The sequence below is a fragment of the Bos taurus genome, chromosome X, assembly GCF_002263795.3.
Source record: "Bos taurus isolate L1 Dominette 01449 registration number 42190680 breed Hereford chromosome X, ARS-UCD2.0, whole genome shotgun sequence".
Lineage (NCBI taxonomy): Eukaryota > Metazoa > Chordata > Mammalia > Artiodactyla > Bovidae > Bos > Bos taurus.
The window spans coordinates 8228217-8250600 of record NC_037357.1 but is presented as its reverse complement, the minus strand read 5'-3'; the positions used below and the strand labels follow the sequence as shown (position 1 = coordinate 8250600).

The 22384-nt window shown below is 38.6% G+C and overlaps 2 protein-coding genes and 1 non-coding gene across 11 annotated transcripts in view; 2 read left to right on the top strand and 1 right to left on the bottom strand.

Annotated features, from left to right (window-relative positions):
- Positions 1 to 12367: 12367 nt before the first annotated feature.
- XIAP (X-linked inhibitor of apoptosis) overlaps positions 12368 to 22384 on the bottom strand; it is a 39994-nt gene continuing 29977 nt past the window's right edge. For 6 of the 9 annotated variants that reach the window (XM_059883278.1, XM_059883277.1, XM_059883275.1 and 3 more), the window contains one exon: positions 20952 to 21834. In XM_059883278.1, the coding sequence (XP_059739261.1) occupies positions 21596 to 21834 (239 nt within the window). In that variant the 3' untranslated portion in view covers positions 20952 to 21595. Of the gene's footprint in view, positions 17058 to 20951; positions 21835 to 22384 lie in introns of those variants that run through there. The other 3 variants (XM_010821346.4, XM_059883281.1, NM_001205592.1) reach the window with 2 other exon arrangements.
- LOC112445249 (small nucleolar RNA SNORA43) lies at positions 14880 to 15000 on the top strand. Its single transcript, XR_003033615.1, has one exon. It is a non-coding gene; the product is annotated as a small nucleolar RNA SNORA43 (small nucleolar RNA).
- On the top strand, positions 20138 to 21072 carry LOC112445189 (small EDRK-rich factor 2-like). Its single transcript, XM_059883807.1, is given in 1 exon segment — positions 20138 to 21072. A coding segment is annotated over 1 exon segment (135 nt). The 5' UTR covers positions 20138 to 20937.

The following is a 22384-nucleotide window of genomic DNA, read 5'->3' as shown; positions in this document are numbered from 1 at the left end:
CAGTCTGAGAGAATCACTGCAGTGTGTAATTATGCCCTTTGAAAGTGCTGTTCATTCATGGATCTCAAAGCACACTACCAACTTTAATTATTTTTCATAACACCTCTGGGAGACTATTATTTCCTACAGACAGATGAAGAAATTGAATTAGAAAGGGTACCAGGCCCTTCCAATCACACCATGAGTCACCTGCTGACTTGCTCCAGTTCCTGATTTCTCATTTGAATTAACTGACTATTTCCAAATGAAGAGGGAATGCTTGAGTGGGGCTTTGGGGGAATTTTGGCTTTTAATTTTTGTTTGGAAGCAAAGGAGGCCAAATTCCTTTTAAGATAAAATGCTGTTCAAAGAATCATTATCTACTTGAATGTGTATGGGAATATATTAAAATAATATTCAAGATACATGCCAGAACATACACAGAAGTCTATAGCATAACAGCCCAAGTGTGTTCTGTTGTCTTCCACCAACCTTGGATAGAAAAACAAAACAGCAATAAATAAATCACATATAATCATAAAGTTTTAGTATCTGAACAGTCTTCAACCATCTCAGATCCTGTAGCTTTGGTTGCACCATTTTGATGAAACCTGCTCCAATTATTGGGCCACACCCTCAATGGTCCTTCTTTGTTCCTGTAATAATGTTAGTCTAGCAATCTAGCTCTCTATCACACTATACTTACACTCTTGTTCCTTTGATTTGTTTTGAGTTAAACAAGACTGTGGTTACCAATGGTTCCTGCATTATGTTTGGAATGGGGGAATACCTTGTGAATGATGAATGTAAATCTCTTTCTGCTACCAAGACTATAAACTCCAGGAAGACCCAGACTGGATCTTATTTTTTCCTGTCATTTTCTCCTAGAATTTGTGTACACTGCAAGCAATTAATACACCTTTCATTAAAAAAGGCAGCTTAATTTGAATAATAAGGCTATGGTTTTTCCGGTGGTCATGTATGGATGTGAGAGTTGGACTGTGAAGAAGGCTGAGCGCCAAAGAATTGATGCTTTTGAACTGTGGTGTTGGAGAAGACTCTTGAGAGTCCCTTGGACTGCAAGGAGATCCAACCAGTCCATTCTGAAGGAGATCAGCCCTGGGATTTCTTTGGAAGGAATGATGCTAAAGCTGTAACTCCAGTACTTTGGCCACCTCATGCGAAGAGTTGACTCATTGGAAAAGACTCTGATGCTGGGAGGGATTGGGGGCAGGAGGAGAAGGGGACGACAGAGGATGAAATGGCTGGATGGCATCACTGACTTGATGGATGTGAGTCTGAGTGAACTCCGGGAGTTGGTGATGGACAGGGAGGCCTGGCGTGCTGCGATTCGTGGGGTCGCAAAGAGTCGGACATGACTGAGCGACTGAACTGAACTGAACTGAATTTGAATATATATTTCAAATAAAAAGAAACTTGTGTGAACCGTGTATATACCACCCAGCCCCAGCAAAGGCTTAGAAAAGATTCCCTGGTGAATGAATAGCCTTTCCTAATTTCCCAACAGATTCACAAAACCTACTGGTTTCCTGATTCAGAAATTCAAAACCCATCAGACTATCTTAAACTTCTCTAATTTGTAAGGGGTAAGTTCACTTCAGTTCAGTCGCTCAGTCATGTCCAACTCTTTGCACCCCCATGGACTGCAGCACGTCAGGCTTCCCTGTCCCTCGCCAACTGCCAGAGCTTACTCAAACTCACGTCCATCAAGTTGGTGGTGCCGTCCAACCATCTCATCCTCTGTTGTCCCCTTCTCCTACAGCCTTCAATCTCTCCCAGCATCAGTGTCTTTTCAAACGAGTCAGTTCTGCACATCAGGTGGCCAAAGTATTGGAGCTTCAGCTTCAGTATCAGTCCTTCCAACGAATATTCACAACTGATTTCTTTTAGGATGGACTGGCTGGATCTCCTTGCAGTCCAAGGGACTCACAAGAGTCTTCTCCAACACCACAGTTCAAAAGCATCAGTTCTTCAGTGCCCAGCTTTCCTTATGGTCCAACTCTCACATTCATACATGACCACTGGAAAAACCATAGCTTTGACTAGACAGACCTTTGTTGGCAAAGTAATGTCTCTGCTTTTTAATATGCTATCTAGGTTGGTCATAACTTTTCTTTCAAGGAGCAAGCGTCTTTTAATTTCATGGTTGCAGTCACCATCTGCAGTGATTTTGGAGCCCCCCAAAATAAAGTCTGTCACTATTTCCATTGTTTCCCCATCTATCTGCCATGAAATAATGGTACTGGATGTCATGATCTTAGTTTTCTGGATGTTGAGTTTTAAGCCAATTTTTTCACTCTCCTCTTTCACTTTCATCAAGAGTCTCTTTAGTTCTTCTTCACTTTCTGCCATAAGGGTGGTGTCATCTGCATATCTGAGGTTATTGATATTTCTCCTGGCAATCTTGATTCCAGCTTGTGCTTCATCAGCCCAGCATTTCTCATGATGTACTCTGCATAGAAGTTAAATAAGCAGGGTGACAATATACAGCCTTAACATACTCCTTTCCCAATTTGGAACCAGTCTGCTGTTCCATGTCCAGTTCTAACTGTTGTTTCTTGACCTGTATACAGATTTCTCAAGAGGCAGGTCAGGTGGTCTGGTATTCCCATCTCTTTCAGAATTTTCCACAGTTTGCTGTGATCCACACAGTCAAAGGCTTTGGCATAGTCAATACAGCAGAAGTAGATGTTTTTCTGGAACTCTCCTGCTTTTTTGATGATCCAACGGATCTTGGGAATTTGATCTCTGATTCCTCTGCCTTTTCTAAATCAAGATTGAACATCTGGAAGTTCACGGTTCACATACTGTTGAAGCCTGGCTTGGAGACTTTTGAGCATTACTTTGCTAGTGTGTGAGATGAGTGCAATTGTGTGGTAGTTTGAGCATTCTTTGGCATTGCCTTTCTTTGGGATTGGAATGAAAATGGACTTTCTCCAGTCCTGTGGCCACTGCTGAGTTTTCCAAATTTGCTGGCATATTGAGTACAGCACTTTCACAGCATCATCTTTTAGGATTTGAAACAGCTCAACTGGAATTCCATCACATCCCTAGCTTTCTTAGTAGTTATGCTTCCTAAGGCCCGCTTGACTTTGCATTCCAGGATATCTGGCTCTAGGTGAGTGATAACACCATCATGATTATCTGGGTCGTGAAGATCTTTTTTGTATAGTTCTTCTGTGTATTCTTGCCACCTCTTCTTAATATCTTCTGCTTGTGTTAGGTCAAAGGCATTGCAGAGTTCACCATCATCTAAGAAATATTTAGTTACATTATGAAAATTATATAAATGAGATGAGTGCAATTGTGTGGTAGTTTGAACATTCTTGTAAGGGGTAGAAGAAACCAAATTTACTCTAAATGTGTACCCAAGGAGACTTAGTGCACATAAGATGACCTTGAGGAGTCCCAGTAAATGCCTTTAGACCTTTCATTCAAAACCCTCATTTTTAGTCTTCAGACATGTCAGATTTTCTTGATTCTGAGCTCTGCACGTGCTTCTTTCCAAGGCAGAAATCTCTTTCACCACATCCTTGACAAAGGGTCCCCTCTTCCAGAAAAGCCCCCATCATCCTCCCCAAACAGTTTGAATTAATACAAAAAAATACAGTTCCTATTGCCCTTCTTCATCCAGCCTGGCATTTCACATAATGTACTCTGCATATAAGTTAAATAAGCAAGGTGACAATATACAGCCTTGATGTACTCCTTGTGCTAAATGAAGCACAAGCTGGAATCAAGATTGTTGGGAGAAGTATCAATAACTTCAGATATGCAGATGACACCACCGTTATGGCAGAAAGTAAAGAGGAAGAGCCTCTTGATGAAAGTGAAAGAGGAGAGTGAAAAAGTTTGCTTAAAACTCAACATTCAAAAAACAAAGATCATGGCATCTGGTCCCATCACTTCATGGCAGATAGATGGGGAGATAATGGAAACAGTGACAGACTTTATTTTGGGGGGCTCCAAAATCACTGCAGATGGTGACTGCAGCCATGAAATTAAAAGATGATTGCTCCTTGGAAGGAAAGCTATGACAAACCTAGACAGAATATTAAAAAGCAGAGACTTTAGTTTGCTGATAAAGATCCATCTAGTCAAAGCTATGGTTTTTCCAGTAGTTATGTATGGATGTGCAAGTTGACCATAAAGAACGCTGAGTGCTGAAGACTGGATCCTTTTTTGAACTGTGGTGTTGGAGAAGACTCTTTGAGAGTCTCTTGGACTGCAAGGAGATCAAACCAGTCAATCCTAAAGTCCTGAATATTCATTGGAAGGACTAATGCTGAAGCTGAAACTCCAATACTTTGGTCACCTGATGCAAAGAACTGACTCATTGGAAAAGACTCTGATGCTGGGAAAGATTGAAGGCAGGAGGAGAAGGGGACGACAGAGGATGAGATGGTTGGATCGCATCACTGACTTGATGGACGTGAGTTTGAGCAAGCTCTGGGAGTTGGTGATGGACAGGGAAGCCTGGCGTGCTGCAGTTCATGGGGTCGCAAAGAGTTGGACACAACTGAGTGACTGAACTGATTACCCTTCAGTGATAGAATGGATTCCCTAGCATCTAGCACAGAGCCTGGCACATAGTAGGTGTTTTTAAAATGAATTTATTTTTGGCCGTGCTGGGTCTTCATTGCTTTTACATGGGCTTTCTCTATTTGTGGTGAGTGGGGGCTACTCTTCGTTGAGGTGTGCAGGCTTTTCATTGTGGTGGCTTCTCTTGTTGCCAAGCACCTGCTCTCATGCATGGACTTCAGTAGTTGAGGCACACAGGCTCAGTATTTGGAGCTCACAGGCTCTAGAGCATGGGCTCCATAGTTACAGCACATGGGCTTAGTTGCTCCATGGCATGTGGGATCGTCTTCGCCCATGGGTCAAACCTGTGTCCCCTGCCTTGGCAGGCGGATTGGTAAGTGACTTAATGTTGTGTTTAATGTTGTACATTAAATTTAATAGTAAGTGTTTAATGTTGGTGCATTAAAAAAAATGAAATCTGTGGAAAATCAGTACTGATTCCAAATTGCATTATATTTGTCAATGCACAGCTTTCAGAAGAGCCTTTCCCACACTGTTCATTTATACATTTGCTCATTCATTCCTTCACTCATACATCTATGCATTGAAGAAATTAACTCTGCTTATTAATGGACCAGATAGCATGCTAGTCATTGGGAACATAGTGATTAGGGAGACATGGTTCCTGACCTCCAAGTTTGGCCTTGGTAACATAATGAAAAGTTCTCTTCCTCCTTTCCAAATTCTTAACAGCAGAAACAAAGTTATCAATTTTGTGTTTTAGAATTACTTTAATTTTAAATTCTAGTTGAGTAGACATGCTAAGGACCACATATATCTATTTATTACTTCTATTGGGCTTTGTGGTTTGGTATTGTATGGCCAGCCAGGTCTTGCTGTACAAAAAAAAAAAAAGAGTTCCTGGATTTGGATATATACACTCAACGTTCAGACAGTGAGGCAGCCAATTTAGCTAATTCATGTCAAAAATTAACCAGAAACATTTTCACTGCCTATAAGCACAGCTTGACTGGTGATTCACCATATGATTTAGGTGAGTCATGTAACCTCTATGTCTGGGGTTCTTCAGATGTAAATTATAGAGATGTTCTGAATATAATGAATGAGAGACACAATGGCATAGTGCAACAGTACCAGACCAATTATTTCATCCTCCCTGAATTTATCTGTTTTATATAGTTTTATTTTCATATATTAGAAAACAGAGCTGGCCTGGTTGCCCAGGTAAATCTATTTAAGGGCCACTTGAATGGCAGGGATTATGAACACAATTTCCACAACTGTACATAGCAACAATTTATCCAATTATCTCTGCACTTACCTATACACTTCTGATTTAAACACAGGAGTAACCATGTAGAGAGTGGAAAGTAAACAGATAATATATGTAAGAAATTTAAAGGCCATGGAAATGGCCAAGAAACTGTATAAATGAATTTCATCACTATACATCCTTGATTAATCAGATACTATTTCACAACTGTTTCGTTTTGTGTGAAACTAATCCATAATTGGGCTTTCCAGGTGGCTCAGTGGTAAAGAACTGACCTGCCAATACAGGAGACTTGGGTTTGATCCCTGGGTTGGGAAGATCCCCTGGAGAAGGAAATGATAACCCACTCCAATACTCTTGCCTGGGAAATCCCATGGACACAGCCTGGTGGGTTACAGTCCATGGGGTCACAAAAGAGTCAGACATGGCTGAGTGACTAAACAACAACAACCCATAATTAGTCCAATAAACTCTAATTAGAGGAATGATTCCTTAAGCTTATATAGTTTATACTTTTTTAAGCTCTTTCATGTACATTTACTCATATAATCCTTGCAGCAATCCTCTGAGGTAGGCAGAGTAGGGATTCTTATCCCCATGTGTTAATATTTTTGTTATATTTCATTCTGTACGAATGACCAAATATTGATTTATAACTCATATAAAAGACCTATAACTAAGTATAGGTCTTTTTACTTAATTCTTATAGCTCACATAAGAATATAATGTATCTGAAATATTTACAGTAGACCAAGAAAGCCATAAGTACAGTAGAGTACATTCTTTTTAGTAGTCAAATAATAAACAAAAATCTAGTTGAAAGAAAAACAATTTTTTTCAGGTAAGTTAGGTCATTCTCTTAATGATTAATATGGGCCTTTGTTAAATTTCTGCTAGGAAATCCCTACAAAATGTTAATTTAATGAAAAATAAAATATTTTCAGCAAGTTTTTCTCTACTTGAGATTAAATTTATGGGAGAGATTTGGGGTCTTTGTTTTTAAGTTTCTCTGAAACATCAGTAATTGTTCATGAACCTACTCATGTGTTTTCTTTTCCTCAGTCCAATAGTCAGTAATCTGGCAGAAGGAGAGCCTAACCACTGCCAAACAAAATTCCAATATTTAATGAGAAAATACATTCTTGATGCTTTAGCCAAAAATGCAAAGCCCCTTATTTAAGCTAATGGAATTAAAAAGAAGTCTCTAGTACCTAGTAACAGAATAAAGTTAAAGAAACATAATGCACAGACTTAAAAAAAAAACCTCTCAATATAAAAGTTTTTGTAACAAATGACATTTATAATTTTGTATGTAAAAAATATTTCTGGAATATAAATTAGAAACAAGAACCAGATTTTGAAGCAAGATCATTGTTTAAATACTATTTGTTGTTGTTTGGTCACTAAGTCTTGTCCGATCCTTTTGTGATCCCATGGACTGTAACCCTTCAGGCTCCTCTGTCCATAGATTTCCCTGGCAAGAATACTGGAGTGGATTGCCATATCCTTCTCTGGGGGATCTTTTCAACCCAGGGATTGAACCAACGTCTCTTGCATTGGCAGCTGGATTCTTTGCCGCTGAACCACCAGGGAAGCCCTTAAATATTATTACTTCAATTAGTTATACCCTGGTTGTTTTTTGAAAATTTATTCTGGGAAGATAAAAGGGAGGAATAAAGTTTGGTTTATCTTGGGTTCTTATTCCTTATTTGTTTTGAACCAGTATCCTTCTAATATTTATTCATAAACCTAAAGTTAATAACGGAGAAGGCAATGGCGCCCCACTCCAGTACTCTTGCCTGGAAAATCCCATGGACGGAGGAGCCTGGTGGGCTGCAGTCCATGGGGTCACTAGGAGTCGGACACGACTGAGCGACTTCACTTTCACTTTTCACTTTCATGCACTGGAGAAGGAAATGGCAACCCACTCCAGTGTTCTTGCCTGGAGAATCCCAGGATGGGGTAGCCTGGTGGGCTGCCATCTATGGGGTCACACAGAGTCGGACACGACTGAAGCGACTTAGCATAGCATAGCATAGCATAGCAAAGTTAATAAGCATTATCGTTAATAAGCAGAGGCCCATGCAAAAAGTTTCTTATGCTATAGTCATTAGTTATGGTGCATATAGGGTCTTGGAAATATAAAATTAAACAGAATAAGATCAGGGGGAAAAAATCTAAATAGACCAAATCCTATACAAAGCTAAATGGCTAGGTTATGGACGTATTTGTTATAGCAAATTAGTAGTTTGTAGGAAAAGGAAACAGTCTGACTTTCATCTAGCCTTACCTACCTTAAGATTTTTATTTTGGTTACGGTTAGAGGCCAATATTGACCTTAGTGTGGATTTATGCCACTCTGAAAACCTTTAGAGATCTAAGGCCATCACAAGAATTTTCTTTGGTCCTTTTGTGCCAGTTACTTTAAAATCTTCAGACCTAAAAAAGAATTCAGAACTGCTAGTTATTATGAATTAGAGAGGCTGACCACTTCCAACTCTATCAGTTGTAGATTAACTGCTCACATTTCACTGAAGATTTGACTCTTTCTAGAAGTGCAGGTCTGTTCTGTACAACTTCAACTGATTGCTGTCACACTAATGCTTACAAGTGAGACTTGAAATACTTAACCCTTTCGGTGCTTGATTGGAGGAGAGTTTAATGTGATCAATGTGTCCCTATTCTATTCTGAACTTGGCAGTCTAAGGGCTGAAGAATGATTTTCATTATCAAATTCAAAAGAATACTACATGCAAGGAAATTTTGTTGAAAAGTCAAATCAGAAGGGACTTTCATGATGTTACATCTTATGTCTCCACATTTCGGTAGCAGGAGAAAATACAGGACTGGATCCACAAAGAGTTATAAGGAGGGAAAAGGTGATGATTACAGTCATCTGCACAGAGCAGTTTGATTTCCAGCTTTCAGCCGTTTAATTATTTCTGGATTTGGACCCCATATCACATCTCAGTCATTTTCAAACTGTAGCCTTATCAGAACCACCTAGAGGTTGTTTTTTTTTTTTTTTTTTTTAATTTTATTTTATTTTTAAACTTTACATAATTGTATTAGCTTTGCCAAATATCAAAATGAATCCATCACAGGTATACATGTGCTCCCCATCCTGAACCCTCCTCCCTCCTCCCTCCCCATACCATCCCTCTGGGTCGTCCCAGTGCACTAGCCCCAAGCATCCAGTATCGTGCATTGAACCTGGACTGGCATCTCATTTCAAAAACACTGATTGCTGGGTTATACCCCAGAGTTTCAGATTCACTAGGTTCAGGCTGGAGCTGATTAATTCACTTTTTTTTTCCTTTTTTTTGGCCATGCCACGCAGCATGTGGCATCTCATTCACCCGACCGAGGATTGAACCTGCACCTCCTGCATTGGAAGTGCAGAGTCTTAACTGCCAGGGAAGTCTCAATAATTTGTTATTTCTAACAAGTTCCAGCAAGCAGATGCTGCTGACCCCCAGACCACACTTTGAGAACCACTAGTTTTTTTGGGCTCCAAAATCACTGCAGATGGTGACTGCAGCCATGAAATTAAAAGACGCTTACTCCTTGGAAGGAAAGTTATGACCAACCTAGATAGCATATCCAAAAGCAGAGACATTACTTTGCCAACAAAGGTCCATCTAGTCAAGGCTATGGTTTTTCCAGTAGTCATGTATGGATGTGAGAGTTGGACTGTGAAGAAGGCTGAGCGCCGAAGAATTGATGCTTTTGAACTGTGGTGTTGGAGAAGACTCTTGAGAGTCCCTTGGACTGCAAGGAGATCCAACCAGTCCATTCTAAAGGAAATCAGTCCCAGGTGTTCTTTGGAAGGAATGATGCTAAAGCTGAAACTCCAGTACTCTGGCCACCTCATGCGAACAGTTGACTCATTGGAAAAGACTCTGATGCTGGGAGGGATTGGAAACAGGGGCAGAAGGGGATGACAGAGGATGAGATGGCTGGATGGCATCACCGACTCGATGGACGTGAGTCTGAGTGAACTCCGGGAGTTGGTGATGGACAGGGAGGCCTGGCGTGCTGCAGTTCATGGGGTCGCAGAGTCGGACACGACTGAGCGACTGAACTGAACTGAGGTATCCATACACCACACAGTTAGCCTACCTTTATTGTAATTATAATTTTAAAATGTTTAAATAGAAGTATAGTTGACTTACAATATTAGTTTCAAGTGTACAACACGATTCAATATTTTTATAGATTATACTCCATTTAAAGTTATTAAAAAACAATGGCTATATTTTCCTATGCTGTATAATATTCCTTGCTGCTTATTTATTTTATACATACTAGTTTGTATCTCTTAATCCCATACCCCTATCTTACCCCCTACACCCTCCCTCTCTCCTAGTTTGTTCTCTATATCTCTGAGTCTGTTTCTGTTGTTATATACATAGATTTTATTTTTTAGATTCTACATATAAGTGATATCATCCAGTGTTTTTCTTTCTCGACTTATGTCACTAAGTATAATACTCTCTAGGTCCATCTACATTGTTGCAAATTAGCCTACCAACTTCTAATAAGTACCGCATTTATTCTATAATCTATAAGCAAACTACAAATGAAATGGTGAGAACATCGTTAAAAAAATTTCTTTTTTTTTGTTTGGTCATGCTACGTGGCTTGCGGGATTTAGCTCCCCAACCAGGGACTGCACCGTAGCCATGGCAATGAAAGCATGGAGTCCTAACACTGGACCACCATGGAACTCCCTAAAAGTATTTTTTAAATTATAGTATCAGTTTTGAGCATGTTTATTTACCTTAATCTTCAAATAGGGGAAACGGGAATAAAGTTGATCTTAATTATTATTTAGATGTCCTTTAAAATTTAGCAGTAATAGTGGCAAGTTAAAAATTCAATTTAAAAAATGTTCTAATCCTGTATAGGTATATAACAAAGTAGCTATAGGAGAAATAACATAATGTCTAGGATTTACTTTAAAATATATCAAAAATAAATAAATTTTAAAAATAAAAGGATAGAGAGTCCTAGATGAAACAAGACTGGCAAAATGTTATTTGTTGAAGCTGAATGATGATTACAAGGTTCATTATATTTTTGTTTCTACTTTTATGTAAGTTTGAAAATTTTTGTAAGAGAAAGCTTTGAAAATTCACATCTTCATCAATATTCATTTAAAGTATAGTTGACATGTAAGAAATGTGGACTGCATTTACAACAGTCTTATGGTATATCTCAGATAACAGTGGTAACAGTCAAGAATTTGATAATCAGTCACTATACAGATGGGGCTTCCCTGGTGGCTCAGTGGTAAAGAACCCACCTGTGAATGCAGGAGACATGGGTTTGATCCCTGGGTTGGGAAGATCCCATGGAGAAGGAAATGGCAACCCACTGAGTATTCTCACCTGGGAAATCCCATGGACAGAAGCCTGGTGGGCTACAGTCCCCAGGGTCTGTAAGAAAGTCAGACACAGCTTAGCTTAGCAACTAAACAATACAGTTCAGTTCAGATCAGTTCAGTCGCTCAGTCATGTCCAACTCTTTGCGACCCCACAAATCACAGCCCGCCAGGCCTCCCTGTCCATCACAAACTCCCGGAGTTCACTCAGACTCAAGTCCATCGAGTCAGTGATGCCATCCAGCCATCTCATCCTCTGGCGTCCCCTTCTCCTCCTGCTCCCAATCCCTCCCAGCATCAGAGTCTTTTCCAATGAGTCAACTCTTCGCATAAGGTGGCCAGAGTACTGGAGTTTCAGCTTTAGCATCATTCCCTCCAAAGAAATCCCTGGGCTGATCTCCGTCAGAATGGACTGGTTGGATCTCCTTGCAGTCCAAGGGACTCTCAAGAGTCTTCTCCAGCACCACAGTTCAAAAGCATCAATTCTTCGGCGCTCAGCCTTCTTCACAGTCCAACTCTCACATCCATACATGATTACTGGAAAAACCATAGCCTTGACTAGACGGACCTTTGTTGGCAAAGTAATGTCTCAGACTAGGCCTGAAATACAACTCAGGGGTAGGGGAAATAGCACTTGAAATGCCCTTTTCTAAATTTCCCTCTCCCTTTGAGAAGCCTTTATTTCCTCACTTTTTTTCTAATTATTTTTTATTGAAGGATAATTGCAATTCCCTTACTTTTTATCCCACCAGATTTGCTTGCAGTTTCTGAAACTCTGGGCAGCTGCTTCTGTAGACTCACAAAATCCTTCTCTGCTGCCTGCCTCAAAGGGGCAGTGGCTTTTTAGGTCTCTTGCTTATTCAAGCCTTGTTAAGGTGACTATAGTTATCTCTTGAGTCAACCAGGCCAATCTTTGTGGAGAGGGAGTTTCATATTTTTACACAAAACTAAAAATAAACTTTTCATGTACTTATAGAATTCTATAAACTAATGTGAAAGCAGATGTCTTTTTTTTCTTAATATCACATGACTTGATATATACCTTAATGTCTGGCGCAATAATGGCATAGGATATATTTGGGAAGTTGCATTTTAGTATTAATATTTTTAAGAGAGCTATTTTATTTTTTTCTGAGGAAGTGAAACAAATACAAAGTAATAAGATATCATTTTAAAGAATAGTGCTTTATTGGATAAGTTTTTATTCACAGAAAAATAAGCTTTAATCTATGATAACTGCCAGATTATACAGTAGAAAGCAATTTTCTTAGTTTTCCATACTGATGGAAAAGTTTCTACTAAATGAAAACAGCCATAAAATTATATTTACAAATATAGTACTCTATCTCACACATTTCACGTGATTATTTACAACACTATTACAATGACATAAGAATCAGTCATTCTGTCAGGTTAGATATAAAGTATAAAGGTAATGCAAAATCTTCTAACAAAAATTACATTAAAGCAATTGTTACATCAAATAAAAATGCAAATTTGTTGCTAAGTATAGACAGAATGACAAAATATACTTACATAGTAATTTTAAATGATACACAATTAATGCTACACAAGAAGAATGTAGTAAATGAAAAAAAATCTATATGCATTTCTGCAAACTTTAGACTTCAAATAAGAATCTTACCCCCGAAACATTAATGCAATATTGTACAATTTGAAGCCATATGTATTTAAGATTGTCCTACTGTATTAAAGTGTCATTTAATATGTAGTGAATGTTATGGTATAGAATAAAGAATAGTTGAAAAAATAAACATTTGAGACCTCCCTGGAGAGGTAGCTTGAAGTTTTTCACCATCAAACTATGTCCCAGCCTGGGCTATCACTGATTAGTTATATAGCTTTGAACACATCATTTCACCATTGAGCCTCAGATGGTTCATCTTAAAACAAGGGGAATGAATTAGATACTCTCTAAGGTCACTTCTAGCTCTGACATCCTATGATTCTGTTGTGCTGCAAGTGAAATTCACATTGTGCTAAGTTTGTAAGTCAAACTGAAACTGACTATAAAAGTGGGACTAAGCCAATTGTTTCTATTAGAAAAACTCAACTAACTTTGGTAAGAATATTGTTTCAAGTTTTTAAAAAAGGAATTTAAATATTTTTAAGGATTTGACCTACTTGTGTACTGCAATTTGCATCTTAACTACGACAAACAAAAAAGATGAATTAAGAGTCAGTGAAAGAGTTATTATCTAAGTTTTAGCCCTAATTTCCAGAGTCAAGGCAAATCCATGGAAGGTAAAAAAGTGTTAGGAAGGGAATTAACATTTATAACAAGTATTTTACACATACGGTCTCCTCAACTCTTATAATTTTTTAAGACAGGTACTATTTGCATTTCACAGATGAAGAAATGGTTACCTCTTTTCTTCTTTTCTAAGCCAGATGTGGCTAAAAACCATATCTGTCAAATATTCAGTCCCATTTTCTTCTTTCTCTAATAGAAACGATATACAACCTATCCTATTTCTCCAACCCCTCCACCCCTTTTCCCCCATATTCAACCAACTGGGTAATCAGGAAATAAAACAATCATTTCAGTCTAAAGGGTTCAATATGTGGAACTAATGCTGTGGTGGTAGTCTCCATTCAGAGTTCAAAATACCAATTTTATCCACTAAAATGAAAACCAGGAAGAAAACTACCAACATTTAAGTGATAAAACAACAAAGGATTGTAATACACAAGGCCAAATCACATCACATACATTCACTACCCCCATCCTACTCCATCTTAGCCCCTAACCCAAGGGAAAATAAACAAAAATCTAGCAGGAAAGGTAATACAAAGCCATTACTTAACAAACTGGAATTTACTTTATAAACACTAAACTCATTTCTCAAAAATTAAGACAAGGCTTTTGATTAGCACACCAGATTATTATGAATAAAGACAATTATTTATTACAAAACAACTTGACTCTTCACATGACTAAAATGTAGTAAAACAGGCGGTGCCTTTGAAATCTTAGAGTGAACTTTATACAGAAAAGGAAGTCTACATGGAGATACTGAGAACTATTTTGGGAAGGGGGAGGCAGAGATTTGGATCTGGCTATATTTTTGACCTTGCAAGTGATCATTCTTTGCACAAATAGATGGGAAGGATCCAGTGCTTTTTATAGTGCAAACACAGGCAAACATTGGTAAGTCTTTAAAAATTTGATTAGAAGTTGGAGCGTTGAGTGATTTAAGAACCTGAAGCAACAGCATTTCTAAACAATTCTTAAAATAAACTTGTTAGCCACATCAGCTTCATGCATTAAATCTCACAACTGATGGGGAGTAAAAAGGTCTTGCTTAAATCTAAACATACAAATTTTAAAAGAGTTTTAAAGAACTGAGGCTCCCAGAACTGGAAAACCTTATGTTAAAACAATTCAGTCCTTGGACAACAACTAGATTGAACCAACTACCTGACTTGGAGCTGACGTGTCCTGGAAAACACATTTTTAAACCTTTAACACTTTTCTCCCCTTGTAATTTAAGTTTAAATTTAAAGCTTAGATTATACATATAAAATTTAACTTTTAATGAATATATAACTAAATCTAACTGGAAGAAAGTGCAAAAGTAAAGAACTGAGGATTTACATAGTACAACAAAAACAGGGTGGTCATTATTTGACTTTAAAGACTCTTACTGCCCTGCAGATGCCGGACTTGCCGGCACCACAGGTGTGGCCCGCGCCGTTGGGGCAGAGAGGAAGCGGCTATTTCTACGCTCAGTGCTCAGAACTGTGGGCACTAAGAATGGTTTGTAGCCAGACACCAGTGGAAAAAATAAAAATAAAAAAAAATTTTTTTTTAATTAAAAAAATAAAGATTCTCATTTAAATCTGCAATGCTTTAAATGAATATCAAAGTAGTAATTAACAGAGGTTAAGAGAACATAACAATACTCTTTCTCTTAGAAAATACAACAAAAATATAACTTCTGACAGTTTTACTCCCAACCTTTTCTCTACAGTAAAATGCCTCACTCACCTCTACAACAGGTTGTTGTGAGGATCTTTGCCTGGGTGTTCTATGAAGCATTTTTAGACTTTTATCTTTTTAACCTATATTGATTCTTACTCAAGCTTTATTTTCTCTTTAATATTCAAAAAACTATTCTTCTTTTCTTGTCAGTATTTTATAATTTCCAAGAAGTTTTTAAGGATCTTGGGAAAACATTCCAGAAGTATCTGCTACTATTACTAGACAAGAAAACAAAAAACTTAGGTGAAGACTTGACATTTTATCCTATATACATCTTAAGCATCCTAACGGTAAAAATTCACATGAAACTTTAAGATACAAGATACGAGAATCTCAACATGGAAAGCTGTTACTATAACTACGAGCAGTGTACAAACATGCTTCTACTTTTACCTACATAAGCTGACAGATGTTTAAAATACTGGGTTAACAAAGATCTTTTAGTAAAGTGACTTAGGCAGGCTTAAACTAGCAAGGATTAAAGATGAATCCTTACTAATTAATTGGAAGATCTGAGACATATTTTATATTTCATTTTACAAAATCAGGAATATTTATTTTTAAACAAGAGAAGACATGGTCTACCTGTCAGAAAACTACCACTCAGAAATATTTTTTATCCACGAAGCAGGAAAAACATATAAACATTTAAATTTCACATTGGCACCAAAAAGGTTAACTGCCCTGCCTTCTTGGATTAGGAAAACTAAAGCTGAGCAATAAGTAGTTTTGCAGGCGTTTGAACATGCCTAAGCCTTTAAATCAGCAAAATACTTTCTAAAAATTTTGATTACAAAAGTAATAATACTTATAAAAAATTCAAACAGAACAAAATGAAAAAAGTAGAAAGTGAAAGGCCCTTATAAAGCCCCTCTGGGACCCATCCCCCCACCCCCTTTCAAGAGAAACCACATTTAACAGTTTGGTGCCTATCTTTCCAATCTTCTGTTCTATATGTATATAAAATAGACACACCTTCACTTGGCTCATTCTACACATAGTGTTTTGCCATTTGATTTTACACTTAATATACCTCTCATGTCTTTTTATGTCAGTACATGTAGGCTAAAAGGTAGTCAATCATTAAATACCCTTTTAACAATGGCAAAATCATTAAAAAAAAATCATCCACCCAAGTACATGTGTATAATTTAAAAGAAAATGGACAAAATCCTAAAACACAAACATCTAAAAATCATTTCCATCTTTCCATCAGTGTGAAACAGTTCATTCCTTTTTCACACAAAACAAATTATGTGATTGGGAAGATTAACTCTAATCTCCATTCATACAGAATGCTCTATTTGTTAAGCCTATCCAAAATGAATGAAAAATTCAACTGATTAATTCACTTACATTTAGAAAACTAAGTCAGTGTACTATAAAACACACATTGTGATCAGTTACAATATGATGCTTCTTAGTCTAGGGTTTCAATTAAATAACAGTGGGAGAAAAACAGAACAGCTAATACAGTTAACATCCTGAAAAATCCAGAAATTCAAATTTTAGACTGCCAACTATAACATTGCAGTTTACACTTTCTTCCTACTTGGCAGCAAATGCTAATGGAATTCAATGCTGATTTCTTCAAGTTGGTTCACATCACACATTCAATCAGGGTAATAAGAACATAAGATGCCTACTGTAGTTAGATTACGACATGAAAATTTTTTGCCTCAAAGTAATGGCTGTGTAGCACATGGGACACTTGTCAACTGCTTCAGCACACTGTTTACAAGTGACCAGATGTCCACAAGGAATAAAGACGACAGCAATATTTCTATCCATACAGATTTTGCAAAGCTTCTCCTCTTGTAGGAGCCTTAGCTGCTCTTCAGTACTAATGTCTGTACAAAGAGAAAAAAACGTGTTAATTTTAGACTTTCTGAGTTGGTTAAATTCACTGAAACAGTGTGAACCCCTACTATGTGCCGGACGCTGATCAAGTGTCAGGAGATGGGATAACTCACACATGGCATCTATTCTTAAGCAGTTCACAGCCTAGTGGGAGAGAAGGACGTGAGCTGAGGCTACAGAAGCAAGCACAAAGTACAAAGTGATAAGTTCTGTAATAAAGTTACAAAGTGCTCTGGGACAAGGTAACAGAACAAGTTCTTTTGTTCAGGTTAGGTGGGGAAAGTTCCACCGGTTGGTGGCTGTTGGGTGGGGAAGTGGGGAGGTGGAAGAGTGACATTTAAAAACAGAAATCTGCTAAGCAGAGAAGCAAGGGTTAGGTAAAAGTAGCAGCATATCGAAAGGGCACGGCTTATTCCAGAAATTAAGAGATGGAAGTGGAGGGCCACTTATGAAATGGGACAAGTAGGATTTAGTGATTGGATGTGAAGGATGAGGAAGAAAGAGGAAATAAAGTTGATTTCAAGATTTCTAGCATGGCTGACAAGGGGATGGTAGTGCCAATAGGAAATAAAAATGGAGGTACAGATTTGGGATTTTTAAGATATTTCTGAGGTGTTTGCAGGGCATCCATATAAAAATGTCCAGTAGGCGATCGGAGCGTTAGGTCTTAAAGGTCAGAAGAAATCAGGGCTAAAGATAGAAACCTGGGCGTCATCAATATACAGGTGGCACTGAAGTTCTTGTTTAATTCAGCCTTTGTCAAGCTTAGTTTTGAGAAATGTTAACAAATGCGGCACAAAAATATGTTTAACAATCATATATAACTATGACAACAACATCAGCGATCAGATCAGATCAGATCAGTCGCTCAGTCGTGTCCAACACTTTGCGACCCCATGAATCGCAGCACGCCAGGCCTCTCTGTCCATCACTAACACCCGGAGTTCACTGAGACTCATGTCTATCGAGTCAGTGATGCCATTCAGCCATGTCATCCTCTGTCGTTCCCTTCTCCTCCTGCCCCCAATCCCTCCCAGCATCAGAGTCTTTTCCAATGAGTCAACTCTTCACATGAGGTGGCCAAAGTACTGGAGTTTCAGCTTTAGCATCATTCCTTCCAAAGAAATCCCAGGGCTGATCTCCTTCAGAATGGACTGGTTGGATCTCCTTGCAGTCCAAGGGACTCTCAAGAGTCTTCTCCAACACCACAGTTCAAAAGCATCAATTCTTCAGCACTCAGCCTTCTTCACAGTCCAACTCTCACATCCATACATGACTACTGGAAAAACCATAGCCTTGACTAGACGAACCATTGTTGGCAAAGTAATGTCTCTGCTTTTGAATATGCTATCTAGGTTGGTCATAACTTTCCTTCCAAGGAGTAAGCATCTTTTAATTTCATGGCTGCAATCACCATCTGTAGTGATTTTGGAGCCCAGAAAAATAAAGTCTGACACTATTTCCACTGTTTCCCATCTATTTCCCATGAAGTGATGGGACCAGATGCCATGATCTTCGTTTTCTGAATGCTGAGCTTTAAGCCAACTTTTTCACATTCATGTTCATCATGAGGCTCTTTAGGTTTTTCTTCACTTTCTGCCATAAGGGTGGTGTCATCTGCATATCTGAGGTTATTGATATTTCTCCCGGCAATCTTGATTCCAGCTTGTGTTTCTTCCAGTCCAGTGTTTCTCATGATGTACTCTGCATCTAAGTTAAATAAGCAGGGTGACGATATACAGCCTTGACGTACTCCTTTTCCTATTTGGAACCAGTCTGTTGTTCCATGTCCAGTTCTAACTGTTGCTTCCTGACCTGCATACAAATTTCTCAAGAGGCAGATCAGGTGGTCTGGTATTTCCATCTCTTTCAGAATTTTCTACAGTTTATTGTGATCCACCCAGTCAAAGGCTTTGGCATAGTCAATAAAGCAAAAATAGATGCTTTTCTGGAACTCTCTTGCTGTTTCCATGATCCAGCGGATGTTGGCAATTTGATCTCTGGTTCCTCTGCCTTTTCTAAAACCAGCTTGAACATCTGGAAGTTCATGGTTCACATATTGCTGAAGCCTGGCTTGGAGAATTTTGAGCATTACTTTACTAGCATGTGAGATGAGTGCAATTGTGCGGTAGTTTGAGCATTCTTTGGCATTGCCTTTATTTGGGACTGGAATGAAAACTGACCTTTTCCAGTCCTGTGGCCACTGCTGAGTTTTCCAAATTTGCTGGCATATTGAGTGCAGCACTTTCACAGCATCATCTTTCAGGATTTGGAATAGCTCAACTGGAATTCTGTCACCTCCACTAGCTTTGTTCTCTAAGGCCCACTTGACTTCACATTCCAGGATGTCTGGCTCTAGGTCAGTGATCACACCATCGTGATTATCTGGGTCAGCAATAGCAGCAGTTAAAAGTAATATAGCACTTCTACTTTGTGCTAGGCACGATTCCAAATGCATTACATATTTTAACAATCTTTGTGATCACTGTATAGCAGTGGTTTCCAAATTTAGCTTCACATGAGAATCACTAGGGGTATTTAAAAAAAAAAAACAACCAATAGATTCCTTGGCCCCATTCACTCAATCTAATATTTCTGGGGTTGAGCACACTGGCATTTCTGAACCATGACTATCAAGTTGAGGGCAGTAATAATAAAGCATATATGCCCTCTTAGAAATTCAAAATGCATTCCCTATTTAACTACAGAGCTCCTTTTTCACGACATCTCTTAACATTCTGGGGAACACTATTTTGAAAACAAGTTTGGCAAACAGTGGTTTAATTTTATTCAACAAATGCTTATGGAACACTTAGCTAGGTTCTAGGCATTAGAGATAGATTAACAAATATATAGATCCTGGGCTCCTAATCATTCATAGACAAGTCAGGAACACAAGCAGGCAGGAAATTATAATACAGTGTAATGATTAAAGTAATGACAATGTGTTATGAAGAACATAGGAAGGCTGTGTATCCATGTACACACAGAGGGAAGGCCTTCCAGAAAATATTATACCTAAATTGGGTCCTAAAGGATAAGTAGGAGTAAACTAGAAGAGGGAGAAGGCCTTAGACCTTGGGGGACAAGAGCAGTGGGAGAAGAGGGCTCTGGGCAGAGGAAATGATATAGGCAGGCTCCAAGGTGAGAAACAGAATGAGGCCTCCAAGTGCACAGGTAAGGTTTGGGAAGAGAATGTGAAGGGGAAATAGCATGAGATTATAGCATGAGGCTATAGAAGGTTAGCATGAGCCTGATCATGAAGGATTTGGTAACCCATGTGAAGGAGTTTCGACTTGACACCAAGGGCCCCAGAGCCAGTGAAAGGTTTTAACCTGGAAAAAGATACCAGAATTGCTTCAGTAAGGTTTTCTTGGCTAGTCATGGAGAAAAGGATTATTTGATCCTTTTTTTTCTTAAAAGGCAACCTCCTGGGCATAATTCAAAACTCAAATATGGAACATAGAGATAAGAAAGATAAACTGTCTGTCCTCAAGAAGCCTAACAGATAGGAAGGGACAGAAAAAGTTCCAAAACAACGTTACAAATGCTTTAACAGAGAGAGTAGAGAAGAGAAAGCTGCAAAGTGTGCTATGGGTCTTTGGGGAAACTTCAAAGAGTGACCTTTGAGCTGAGCCTTGAAGGACAAGTTCACGAACTGGGTTTAGGGAATTGGGGGTGCAGTGGGGAATGAGATGAGGTATACAAACAGGAAAAAGGCATTCGGGGCATAGCAAACAACAAAAGTAAAGGGATGGCATTATAAACTGATTTATATTATATGGATGCATCTGACCAAAAAAGAATAGTGTATATTCCTGCCATCACCAAGACTGTGGCAGCCAGCGAAAGCCAGCCTGCCAGAGGAATATGGAAAACCAGAGTGACTTGGTTAAGAGAAAACACTGAGATTAGAAGCTTTCTGCTGTGGGCCACAAGCAGAAGGACTCGGAGATCATGCAGCAGAAGCTGAAAAAGGCAAATGAAAAGAAGGAACCCAAGTAACTTTGTGGCTTTTTGTCCAATCTTCTCGTGCTTTGCCTGTGTGCCTGGAGCCTGTCCCGCTACACTTCCTCCTGTCATGCTCACAGCTCCCAGTACCCAGGCATTCCTTTTGCCTGGGGTCCACAGCAGGTCTCTTTTGGGGTTCCCTCCTCTCAGGTAGTCTCTCTTCCCCAGGCCAGTCCTGGGGGTGAGGGGACTACCCCTTCAAAGTGTTTTTTTAGAAGTACCTTTGTAATCCCCCAAAAAATCATAAAGAGGAAAACAATTAATTTACATGTTACTTTTGCATGTGATGCTACAATGAATAAAAAAGGAAACTGGATCAGATACCTACAGTAGTCAAATTTACAGAGACAGAAAGCAGAATGGTGGCTGCCAGGGGAACGGGAAAATGGAAGCTGTTTAATAGGTAAAGAGTTTCAGTTTTGTAGATGAAAAGAGCTCTGGAGATTGACTGCACAACAATGTGAATGTACTTAAAACTACTGAACTATACACTTAAAAATGGCTCAGAGGGTAAATTTTATGTGTATTTACTTTTTTTTTGGCCACACCATGTGACTTGTGGAATCTTACCTCCGGGACCAGGGACTGAATCTGGGTCCTTGGTACTAAAAGTGTCAAGTCCTAACCATAGGACCACCGGAGAATTCCCAATTAAAAAAAAAAAATAAACACTGGACCAGAAGTCAGGAAACCGGAATTTCACTCCCAAATATCTGCGTGATCTTGAGTAACAGTTCATCAGCACCTCAGTTTTCTCTGAAGTAATGAAAATTATTATAGGATCTTTAAGGTTCTTTTGGTTCTGACTGTTTACAGTTCCATATTACAGTGCATATACTTACTTGAGATGGTGATGCTCTGGGCATTTTTTTCCAGACTGAGTTTTTTACTTCACTCTAGCCTAAAGAGTAACCACTGGGTTCTACATCCTTTCCTGAGCCACCTTTCCCCTTCTACTTGCCACAATGCCCTCTTCTAGGTTGGGAGGTACCTGGCACATAGCAATAAAGGCAATAGCTAGATAATTTTTCATGGTATTTGCTAATATTTTTACCGCATTATTATAAACCACTTCTAGAATAAACTGATGTTATTCATGTTCCAATCAGAGCAGATCTATGTGGAAAGACAGACTGATAAGAAATGTGCATGGGTTATTTGATTTTTACATTACTTTCTATCATATATATATAAGGATTAAAATAAGTATCTTACCACACACATGAAGTAAAGGGCTTTATATCATACAATGTCATTTTTAAAAAGAAAGGGAAAAAGATACTAATTTGGTACTATCTTTAGAAGA